This window comes from Mastigoproctus giganteus, chromosome 2, assembly GCF_048544385.1.
Source record: "Mastigoproctus giganteus isolate SK-2022 chromosome 2, ASM4854438v1, whole genome shotgun sequence".
In the NCBI taxonomy this organism is placed as follows: Eukaryota; Metazoa; Arthropoda; class Arachnida; order Uropygi; family Thelyphonidae; genus Mastigoproctus; species Mastigoproctus giganteus.
Window position 1 is genome coordinate 18,130,804 of NC_143576.1, and position 12,689 is coordinate 18,143,492.

At 36.5% G+C, this 12,689-nt stretch overlaps 1 protein-coding gene across 1 annotated transcript in view; it reads left to right on the top strand.

The window, feature by feature from the left end:
• LOC150089192 (vascular endothelial growth factor receptor 1-like) overlaps positions 1-12,689 on the top strand; it is a 418,391-nt gene that overhangs the window by 115,795 nt on the left and 289,907 nt on the right. The window contains exon 6 of the mRNA XM_090389759.1: positions 1,816-1,996. Within this exon, the coding sequence (XP_090245885.1) occupies positions 1,816-1,996 (181 nt within the window). The remainder of the gene's footprint in view (positions 1-1,815; positions 1,997-12,689) is intronic.

The following is a 12,689-nucleotide window of genomic DNA, read 5'->3' on the forward strand; positions in this document are numbered from 1 at the left end:
CTCTGATTTACTGGCGCACTCTATTTCTCTGCACACTTGCTCATTATACTCACCAGATTCATTTGGCCTATAACACACACATACTCACAGTTTTCCTTTCCCAGTGCTAATGTCACACCAAACATACTGAACATTGCATTGTCCAACAATGCAATGTTCAGTATTTTTGGTGTGACATTAGCAATTGGATGCACTTCCTTAGATTTTATGTGTTTCTTAACTAACAACATAACCTCTCCTCCCTTTCTGTCCTGTCTATCCTTTCTGTTCACATTGTACTCCCCAAATTCCAGTTCTGCACTGCTTATGTCTGTGTGACACCATGTCTCTGATATCCCAACAGTATCTGCCTTTGATGTCTTGACTAACACTTCAAGCTCATCGAATTTATTAACTATACTCCTAGCATTGGTGTACATGCAAGTATACATGCACCTGTTTCTACTCTTAGTTACCCTAACACAGCCCGTGTATTTACTTGTTCCACTATGACTCCCAGCAGTCCTGGAAATCCCCATTGCCTTGCTTTCCAGGCTGCTGCTCAATTGCATTTCAATAGAAGTAGTGCAAGAATCACTTTTACCTCTGCCAGTGGCTACTGTTAATCTATTAATCCTTGTATCCACCAAACCTAGCAGTTTTCCGACCCACCTAACTCTGCCTCGATAGGATCAGCAAATATTCTTGCACCCTTTCAATTTAAGTGTATCCCATCCCTGTAGAAGCAGTCTCTTCTGTTAACAAGCACAGATCAGGCTGAGAAAAATTCTATCCCTTGAGCCTTGCACAATCTCTCCGGGGCTGAATTGATCGACAAGGCTCTCATCATATACTCCCTCTTATCATGTCTGGGCCGAATTGCAGACACTTTCAAATTCAACCCTAACTCACGGCTTTTTTTCAGCATTGACTTGTACTTTTTAAGTAATTCCGCTGGTCTTCTACTCTCAATATCATTAGTGCCAACGTGTGCAACAATATCACCCTTTGTGCCCTTAAAAGATGATATTTGCTCTACAATATCATCAACCTTTGCCCCTGGCAGACATACCCTGGTCCTGTTCCATCTATCTTTTTTGCACAATATGTTCCCCGTTTCCCTGACAATAGAGTCACCTACAACAACTAGTTCCTTTGGGACCAGCACATTCTGCCTTGGGGTTTGCCACTGTGGCATTGATGTGGGCAGCTGAGAGTGTGATGGGCCTCTCAATTGAAATCCTTCAAGGACATCTACCCTGTCCTTCAAGCTCTCGAGTTCCTCTCTTGTTTTGATATAAGCAGTTTAAAATCATATATGTCATTGTTAAGATAGGTAATCTTAAAATAATTTTAAGTAAAATAAAAAAAAAATTTTTTTAATATTGTGTATCATCAAGTGCTGTTTTAAGCTTTCATGATATTCACTGTGAAAAAAAGCAGTCTGGTAATTTCATTTATTCTGATTATAAGATTAATTCCTTTTATTATTATTTCATAAGATAATATAATTTTACTCTGTGGTATTAATTTAAATGACTTACAGTTGCAGTTTTTTTATGCTATTTTTAATAGTAATATTTTCTAAATGGTGATGATAGCATAAAGGCTTAATTGTCGGTACTCACCTCAACACGAGATGAGTACCCACAATTAAGCTTTATGCTATCATCCCCATTTAGTGTAATTCATATACAGTACTTTAAGACATTCTATTAATCACCTAGTAATATTTTCGGTTACCCTAATATAATTATGCAATCGAAACGAAAGACTAATCTTTTGGCAAGACAATAATTAGTGTTTTGATAAAATATTTATTTTGTTTTTGAACAGAGTTCAAGGATAACAGAAACCAAACCTCGTAAACGTGATCATGTAAAACCAAGCTATGATGAATATGTGAGTGAGTTAGTTGTGTCCAATGCAGAAAAAAGTGATGAGGGATATTATCAATGTAATGTCACTGACCATTCCCAAAAATCTAATTATATTCAAGAGTATATATATGTTTATGGTATGTATTTTTATATATATATATATATATATATATATATATATAGTATGAATCAGAGCTGTAATACTCAATACGTTCTCCGTTGATATTAATATTTGTAAAATAATAAGAGGAGTTTACATCAATATAGTACGAAGAACACTTCTGTATGATACTCTCCAGAAATTAAAACGAAAAAATCGAAAACTTATATTAGAGTAAAGTTATTTACTCTAATCTAGTTTTAATTGTTTATTTTTTACTCTAATGTAAGTTTTCGATTTTTTCATTTTAATTTCTTGAGAGTATCATATGGAGGTGTTCTACGTACTATATTGAGGTAAACTCCTCTTATTATTTTACAAATATATATATATATATGGTGTCTCTAGGTAGATATGTATTTATCTACAGGTAGTGTTGCAGATGTATGAGGTCTGTTTAAAAAAAAAATCTGGATTATGCTCAGGGGGTGAGAGAATAGTGCACACTGCAGCAAAGCATGACATCTTTAGACATGTCTCATCCCTATCTCCATGCAGTTTGCTGTTCACTCCTTACCCTATTTTAAGGTAATCTGTTATTGTCAGCCAGTAATAAGGTGCCTCCGTAGCCAGGTGGGCAGGAGCAGCAGTGCATAACACATGCTTCTTGATTAGACCAGGGTTCGAGCCCATGAGCCACCAAATACGGAGGATGCGGAAAGGTCAGGGAATGACCACCGCATATCCCCGGAGCAATATGGCCTTAGTTGATAATGCTCCTGAAAACCAACAACAGCAACAGCCAGTAATAAAGATGTGGCATTAGCAAGGGCACATGATGCAAGAAAGCAAGCTTATATATATAGGCGCCTCCGTAGCCAGGTGGGAAGGAGCAGCAGTGCGTAGCACACGTTTCTTGATTAGACCGGGGTTCGAGCCCATCACCACCAAATACGGAGGATGCGGAAAGGTCAGGTGGGAATTACCACCGCATATCCTGGAGCAATATGGCCTTAGTTGCTAATGCTCCTAAATAACAAACAACAACAAGCTTATATAGCATCAGCCAAAAAAAAAAAAAAAACACTCATTTCACCCATCCACTCCAAATGTTTGTCTAGTTCTGCCTCGAATCTGTTTAAGCTATCAACTTGTATTATGACAAATGGAAGTTTATTCCAGCAGTCAACTACCCGCTGGCTAAAGGCAAACTTACGCACATCTATCCTACAACTGTCTTTCCTCAATTTGAATTTATGCCCTCTCAAGCGATTATTCTGAGCAAGAGGAAGAATCCCATCGGCATTGAGCATGCTCAAACCATTCAAGGCTTTATACACCTCAATCAAATCATCCTGCAGGTACCTAGTCTCCAGACACTGTAATTTGCAAAACTTAAGCCTTACTTCGTAAGAGCAACCCTTTGTTCCATTCACTAATCTTGTTGCCCTTCTCTGTACTCATTCCAACAGCTCTACATCCTTCGACATTTTCATATTTGAAAATGTCGAAATGCACTGAACAACATATGATTGTGTTAAATTTTGCCTTGAAATTGAAATAACTGTAAGTGAAACATTTATCTTCTTAAAGTAGCATAGGGGATTCTACAGTGGGCCACATGTAAGTTTTCAGCTGGCACTATTGTTTCAAAGAGGATAAGGCCTAAGGCCCATAACTTCAACAAATGATGAAATTGTCTCAAGTGATACCTTTAGTGCAGGTGACTGAAGAACTATTTTGGAAATTGCTGTAGAAATGTATATCTTCATTGGATCTTGTCATGCCATTTTAACACAAACTTTGAATATGAAGCATGTTTGTGCAAAGTTTGTGCTGCAGCCTTTAGCAGAGGAACAATGTAAACAATGATGAATCATTTTCAACTTCAGCTAACGATGAAGTATTTTTGAAATATATAACTGGAAATAAAATGTGGGTTTATGGGTATAACTCAAAACCAAACATCAGTCATTCCAGTTGAAGAGCCCTTCCCCCACCCAGAAAAGCTCTGCAAGTGATGGCAAATGAAGGCCTTTAAAAAAACTCTGGATGGATGTCGTTTTGATGACATAGAAATGATAAAGAGTAATACTACAGCCTCCACTTGTTGTCAGTTTTGAAATCAGCTTTCTAGAAGTGCTTTCAAAAGTGGACAAATCATTGAACAAAGTGAAGCCTTAGTAACCTTAGTAAGGAAATTTAAGAAGTTAATAAGGAAAACTTAGAAAGGAAGCTTAGTAACCTTAGAAGGATACTGTTTTGAAGGGAATGTTGTGCACCCTTTAATTATGCTTACTGTCACCATGTCGCAGCAGCCCAGATATTTTTAGAACAGCCCTCTTAGTCTATATTTAAATTACAAATTTCAGAGGTTCCCAAACTTTTATACTCTGTGCCCTGCCTAAGATACTTCCTGAATTTCACATGCCCCCCTCCCATTTCTATTATATGTGTAATTGAACAGATTTGCCATAAAATTTAGCTTATGAGTATACATACTTTTATAAATTAATATGTAACTTCAATACATTTAATCTCAAAGATTGAAATAAAATACACTTTAGACCTGCATTAATGGGATGATTTGTCCACATTTGTTAAAAAAAAGTGCTTCATAAAACAACATGTGCATCCCCCTTCCCCCCAAGGAGTACACCTCACACTTTGGGAACCTCTGACCTAATGGTATAGAAAAGTCAGGTATTAAAGTAGCAACAGTAAAAATTCAAATTTTATAATAGCTACTAATGAACATTGTTAACAATATTTATAAAGACTTTTTAAATCATTATCTGATTTTTCTTCTTATTGAGAAATTCTTTTTTTTTTGACTTCATTCCATATTTAAGTCATATCTGCTAATTCTGGAGTCACTTCCTGTAAACATTTTTAGCATTTATGATGAGTATTTTAACTGACTTGACAGATGCTTTATTTATATAGATATAAATTCCTTTATTGGCAAAAAAAAAAAAAAGAGAAAAGAAGAACCATACCCCAAAACGGAATCTTCTAGTGGAGTTTACATGAAACAAAAAAAAATAATAAAAAATAATTCTGCTCACAACGTTCTTTTTGTTGTGGATTAACACCAAGAAGAAAATCCACATTGTAGTCATTCAGCAAGTCTCACTGAGGTATCTCTTCTGTACTTCGACACACCAAAGAAATAGATCTACATTAAATTTATTTACTAAGCTGACTCCAGCATTCATGAAGAAAGAGTTTCCTAAGTCTCCTCATTTTAGGAATAAGCTATGGTAAATCACTTGACTTCTGTTGAAAGAAAGTTTTGAAAGATATATTTAATCTCAACGATTGAAATAAAATGTGCTTCATACCTGATTATACATAAAAAATAGTGCCAACAGGGAAATCCATCAATAACACCAGCAGTATGATGAGATATCCAAGAAACTAGTTTCATCTTTTATCTGAATTGAATGAACTGAAATCCAAGTCGTGTATTGATGATCTTTGTAAACTGCCTCCTACCTTTCCCAGTATGCTCCATTCTATGCCTCCAGTGGTCTTCCGTCAAAAGGATGTCAGAAGGATTTTGACGAATTTTGATGCTAAGAAAGCTCCACGTTCTGGTGGTATTTCTCCACTTGTTCTCAAAACCTGTGCTCCCGAACTTACTCCTGTTCTGTGTCACCTTTTTTTCTTTCTTATTCCAAAGGTGTTTCTCCTTCTGCTTGGAAATTTGCTTATATCCATCCAGTTCCTAAAAAGACAAATTCCTCCCATCCAATTATCATCCCTTTGCACTTACTTCTACTCTTTCTACAGTAATGGAGAAATCAATTAACTGGCAACTTTTAAACTATCTAGAAATTTTCAGTCTGATCAGAGATCTCCAGTATGGATTCGGGCAGTGTTGATCCACTGGTAATTTTCAGGCTTATGTTGCCCATCTACGGAGAAATTCAAAGTAAAAGTTTGGTGAAACTCAAGCAGTTGCTCTTGCCATTTCACAGGCTTTTGATTGTGTTTGGCATAAAAGTCTTCTAAATTAGCTTCCATCTTATGGTTTGCCAACTGTTTTTTAAATTGGGTATCCAGTTTTCTCTCCAACCATTCGCTGTGGTTGATGGTAGATGGCTTTTTTGAGGTCTTTCCTCAATTTGAATATATGCCCAAGGTATGTCCTTGAATGTTGCCCTAGTGGCTTCCAAGGTTACTTCCTTGAATGTTGCCTTAGTGGCTTCCAAGGTTACTTCCTTGAATGCTTCCCATTTAGAATTTGCCATTGATAACGTCATCAGTTGGTCCCACAGTATAGAATTTAAAAACTGTTTGGGGACCACCATAGTCATCTTTACAAAAGCTGTCTTAGACCACCATAATTTGGGGTGTTATTTGGGGTGTCGAAATAACGGCACCCCAAATAATGGGCCATTCGAGCTAATGGCACATTGAGATCAGATGTTTACATACAGCATAGATGTCTTGCTGTGCCGAAAAAACAAAACGGCAAATCACATGATTACTGGACCTTTATCTGGGGGCCTTTTCCACACTGAGTGGAAAAGGCCTGGGTCCACTGTGCTGCCTACGCAGACTAAACTTGATATAATAAAAAAAATAGAACAGGGCATAAGCAAGAGTGTATTAATGGCAGAATATAACACTGGATCATCAAAATGTTTGTTTTTTATGTAGAGTTAATAAAATTACATTCTTAATCTCTCTCTATTTCTTATTTAGCCTCATTATTTTTTCTGCATTAAATATATTAAAAATAAAACTTTCTAGATAATGGAAAATTGAAATAACGACTCCTTGAATCCCCGAAGGTGCCATTATTTGAAAGCCTACTTTCAAATAATGGCACCTTCGGGGATTCAAGGATTTGCAAAAACACTTCCCTTTACTCCTGATGGTAGTTACATCTTTAAGTAAATCCCACATCAGGACACTGTGATTACTACCAGCTAGTGATTCTTTTATCTGCAGATTTTTAATGCATGAATATTCACTGCTGATAATCAGTATTACTCCCTCTGGTTGCCTGTCACACATGCTTCTGTAGAAAACATCCAGTAAATCCACAAAAGTCTTGCTAGTATGCAAGTGACCAACCCACAAGTTCCAGTCAGTATCCAAAAAGTTAAAATCCCACATTACAAGACATTCTAATATACTGGCCCACTCTATTTCTCTGTACAATCGTTTGTTGTAGTCATCAGAGTCATTAGGCCTATAGCATACTCCTACTCTCATTTTTGCTTTCCTAGTGCTTATGTCACACCAGACTGACTCAACATTGCACTGTCCACCTATGTCTGCGGGATGCAATTCCTTAGATTTTATGCATTAGCATTAGCATTAGCATTAGTAGAGGCATTTGATGCAAGAAAGCAAGCTTATGCAGCATCAGCCAAAAAAATTAAAGTAAAATTTTTTTTGGCTGATGCTGCATAAGCTTGCTTTCTTGCATCAAATGCCTCTACTAATGCTAATGCATAAAATCTAAGGAATTGCATTTCTTAACTAACAGCATAACTCCTCCTCCTCCCTTCCTATCCTGTCTAACCTTTCTGTACACATTGTACTTTCTAAATTCCAATTCTGCATTCCTTATATTCATGTGGCACCACATGAGATAAAGATGTGACAAATATCTCTGTCCAATAATACTATTCAGAGGCGCATTTCAGATATGTCCGTACATGTGAAAGAGTAGGTTTTGAATGAAATCAAAGTTTCTTATTGTTTTCTTTTCAAGTTGATGTATCAACAGATGTAAATTCATGTTCTCAGTTGCTTGTCTTCGTGAAATATATTCATTCAGATGACATCAAAGAATAGTTCCTGTTTTGTAGTGCACTTGAAACTACTACAAAAGGTGAAGATATTATGGAGAAGATAAATACCTTTTTTAAAACTGGAGGACTACGGTGGAAAACCATCTGTGGGGTTTGTACAGATGGAGCACCAGCTATGCTAGGGTCAAAATCGGGCTTTCAGACAAAAGTGAAAGAACTTGCTCCCCAAGCAAAAGGAATTCACTACATGATTCACCGATATGCTCTTGCCAGTAAGATTCTTCCAGCTTCTCTGATCAAAATTGTGAGTTACATCAAATCTGGAGCCCTCAACACCTGTCTGTTTAAAGAACTCTGTAAAGACATGAATTCTGATCATGAGGTTCTTCTTTTCTGCACTGCTGTATGCTGGTTGTCGAAAGGAAATGTTGTCAATCATGTCTTTGGGTTGAAAAATGAAATCAAGTTCCTGCAAGAGCAAGGGAAACATGACCTTGTGGCTTACTTTAATGAAGCTTGGAAGAAAAGAGTTGCTTACTTAGCAGACATTTTAGACCAGCTAAATAAACTGAACCTGAAACTTCAGGGAAAGGAAACACACATTATCCAATTTCAAGAGAGTCTTCAGGCATTTGTATCCAAGCTGCAAAACTGGTGTCGGAAAGTAAATCTTGGAAACACTGTCATGTTTGAAAAACTCTACAGTGTGGTAGAGGAATCTGAAGGAGGAGATTATTGGGCACCTTGAACCCCTTGAAAAGGAATTTCAGCGATACTTTTATTTATTATTATTATTATTATTATTATTATTATTAGCTACATGGTGCAAGGAAGCTTGTGCTGCACCAGCCAAAAAAAAAAAAAAAAAAAAAATCCTAAGTTACCCTGAGAGAGAGAGAGAGAGAGTCAGAAGTAGAAGGATATCACCAAGAAAGAAAAGAATGATGATATCCAGCCCAGGACCCTGGTGTGCCAAGCCCATACCCACCAGATGTGAGCCCCTGGGGTTAGTTCCCTGAGCTTACAGAAGAAGAAGCTGCACTAGTACAGAACCCATTCTCTGCTTCCCAGAATGTAGCTAGCATTCTTGATGAAGTACAGGATGAATTCTTGGATCTGCGGAATGATTCCTCGGCATGTAATTTGTTTTAAGAAAAATTGCTGACTCAGTTCTGGTGTGCTATGTATCAGTCATATCTAAATGTCACCATGCTTGCCTTTTGAGTTTTACTTCCATTTGCCTCTACATATCTCTGCAAGTGTGGATTTTCAACGTTTCTTCATATCAGAACAAAGGGAAGAAACAGACTGAATCTTGAGGATGACACGAGGTTGGCTTTAACAAACACTCAGCAGCGAATTTTGAAGCTGGTTGCCCAGATGTAAGTACAACCATTGCATTAAATATTAGGTTAGAATTATATTCTGAAAAATCTAGTTTTAATGTGTTTTCTTTACCCTATTAAAAATGCCTTTTTATGCAAATGTGGTGAGGGGGGGATCGCAGGTTATTTGGCTATTATAAAAGGGGGTCACGACTCGAAAAGGTTGGGAAACACTGGTCTAAAGCATGATTTTAGCGTAAATTTAATTTAAAAATACCACAAGGAACTTAGGGATATGAGTATAATTATACTACACTATTTTCAGGTTATGCGATGCATTACATACTGTGCTGTTTTAAGTTACGTTATGTACTATGTGATGCAGTTACTTTATAAAATCAAAATAAAAACACTTTTATTAATTATACTCAATATACCATTTATATTGAAGAATACTAAATACCATTTATATCGTTCTTTCCTGCTTTGATTTGTTTTTTAAGCATTTTCAAGTATGAAATAATTTCACCTACTTTATCAGATAAATACAAATAATAACTGCACTTCTGATTTTAACATAAAGATAACAGAAACTAATAAGTTTTAAGCTATAAAAAAAGAAAAAAGTCCACTTAGTAGATCTCAAAAAACACTGAACTCCATAGGTAGCCTTGCTCGCAGTAACAGGGGCAGTCCTAGACTGGGCTATATATAGTATACTCTTACAATCAAAAGAATGTTAGTTTTTTTTTACTGCTATATGATGAGTAAACCTTAATGATTCCTTAGAATACCTGCTTTAGCCCCCACCCCCCCATCAAAATCCTGAGGTCATTCCTGACACTATTGGTCTGTGAAATTTTATAAAACTGGTTTGTGAAAATTTATGAAATTTCCATCTGGCTTGTATTTCAACAAAATTTGCCCACCTTGCTATAAAATCTATGTAACTCAAGATGTCACCTTGAGATACGTCAGAAATATGCTCTGAATTAATGAAAAAGAATAGATGTTTTATGAAGAATAGCCAGCTGTAATTGTTAACTGGAAAGTTAAGGTTATGAATGAATCCGCAGTTGTCAATATACTAATATTGACAACTGTGGATTCAAATTAAGGCCTTGTGGACTTGAGACATTACATTTACACAGCATAGAAATTTAGGGTCAAGTGCAAGGGTGCATTAGTATGTGTGGTTCAAGCTCACACAACTGCAAAATGCAGTTTACAGTTGTATTCATTGTCAAAATGGTTAATAGTAAACTCCTCTCACCTAGTGGTCATGAGGGATATTTTAAAAAGGGTTAATTTCTGTATCATGCCATAGAAAGAATGAAGCAATCTGAGCTGGGGCATTGTCATGCAGGAAGAGAATCTTTTTGGAGATTTTCTGACAACATTTGGCCTTTAATTGGCCATGGTTCTTTTTCTTTGATGTTCCATGACCATTTTTTGAGTTCATCCCAGTTTTTGATGATAGCGGATAATGGACACCCACTATGTAATGTCCCTGTGATTAATTGATTTACTGTCAAATTGAGTGTATTAAAAAACTTTCTTTTTTTTTTTTTATTAAGAAATTTGTAGTATTTTTATTTCAATGAACTGACATGCTGTATACTATTACTGATACACAACCAAATCACATCTTTTATCTCCATCTGAATGTGTAGAATCTCTTTGGGATATTATAACAAAAATAAAGTTAATACTATAGGATTGCATGGGGCCTTTCAACACAGTAGTTAAAATAAAATCAAAATTTATACACTTTACCTGCATTTGATTGTCATTTTGGAGGGGATTTTCTGCTCTCATTGAAGACCAGACACCAGCTCGACACTAAGGCTTGGACTTACCTTAAACTTGGAGACAATACCATTATCCATGGTTTACCCTAAGTTGCTACTATCTTTTAAAATTGTTTAACATCACCTGAATATGTGACTCCACTATACATTTAAAAATCTGAAACACTGCTGGAAATTTTTTAATTGGCTGGCAGGTGGTCTCATTGCCAAACTATGAATAATGTATTTTGTTTAAGTGGACTGCCAAGCACTGTATATGTTAGACAAAATACATTATTCATAGTTTGGCACATACAGCCACTCCCCGACTTACATAAGGGTTGCATTCCGTGCCCACGTTTCGTAATGCCTACATGTCAGAATTTCCCTAAATGCTTTGCAACACTCACAACTATGAACGCTGAATTTGATATAAGCAAAAAAAAGAAATGTTCAGTAAACATGTGAATAGAATTATTTATTTAATTTTTTTATCTCATGTGCAGGAAAAATTACAAAAGTATACAAAATTACAAAAATTTCAAAATTATAAAACTACAAAAAGAGAGCAAGTTTTGCCTTTCGAGCATCGTTGCCAGAATTAACTCTCAAGCTGATAAGCATGCTGCTGTGGAAGTTGAGGGCTGTGGAGATTTAGAATGGGTTTTTTCCAACACATCACAAATTTCTCTGCAGCTGCAAAATCGGCACTGGCGACTTCACCGCATACTTTAATGTTTTTGAAACCAGCTCGATGCTTGAATCTTTTAAACCACCCGTTGCTTGCCACGAACTTGGCTCGGGGTTCACCGTACTTATCCTTAATATCTTTATAAATACTTGTTGCTTTTGCTTGAATGGCCATTGGAATCAGGGGCTTGCTTCTGAATCTGATTTTCCATCCATTTTATTAATAGCTTTTTCATCTTCGATATAGCACCTGAACGCTGTTTTGTGATCATTGTTGATCTTAAATGCATTGATCCTTTAACATTTTCTTTTATATGTGCACTATCCCTTAATGTGCCAAACTGTTGAAGCAGCAAGACCTAATTCCGTGCAATAGATGACAAACTTTCCTGGTTCGTACTTCTTATTTAATCATCTTCATTTCTAAATCAATTTTGTTTCATTTCCTAGCACTTGCACTTTCCGTTGGTCCATTTCCCTTCACCATTGTAATAAGTAAATAGGAATGAAGAGAAGATTCTGAAAATTTATTTATGTTTTTTATATGATTGAAGATTTTAGTGAAGGGGAACTCATTTCACCCTAATACCGTAACGTAAAACCAACAGAATTCCAGTTATCGGTATTATTGCAAATGCAATAAGATCGAGTTTACTACCCATCTCTCTCTCTCTCTCTCTCTCTCTCTCTCTCTCTCTCACTCAGGGTAACTCGGGAATTTTTTTTTTTGGCTGGTGCAGCATAAGCCTCAGGCTTCCATGCACCATATGGTTAATAATAATGATGATAATAATAATATTAATAACAGGAATCTCAGAGAAGACGGGGAAAGAAGGGAATGGACCACCCAAGAAGAAGATGATTGAGGAGTTTGGGAAACACATGGAGCAGAGAATTAAGACATAACAGCCGAGCCACCCGGATTGAACTAGAACACAAGAAAACGAAGGACGTACAAGAAATGAGAGGGTGGGAGATTCGGGAAGAAGAAGTAAAACAGACAATCAAGAACTCTCACAACTGGTGAACTCCAGGAATAGATAACGTCCACAAATACTGGTACAAGAAGCTTACTAGCACACACAAGCACCTGGCAGAGCAGTTCACCTGAATGATAAGGCACCCAGACACAATCCCGAAGTTTCTCACTC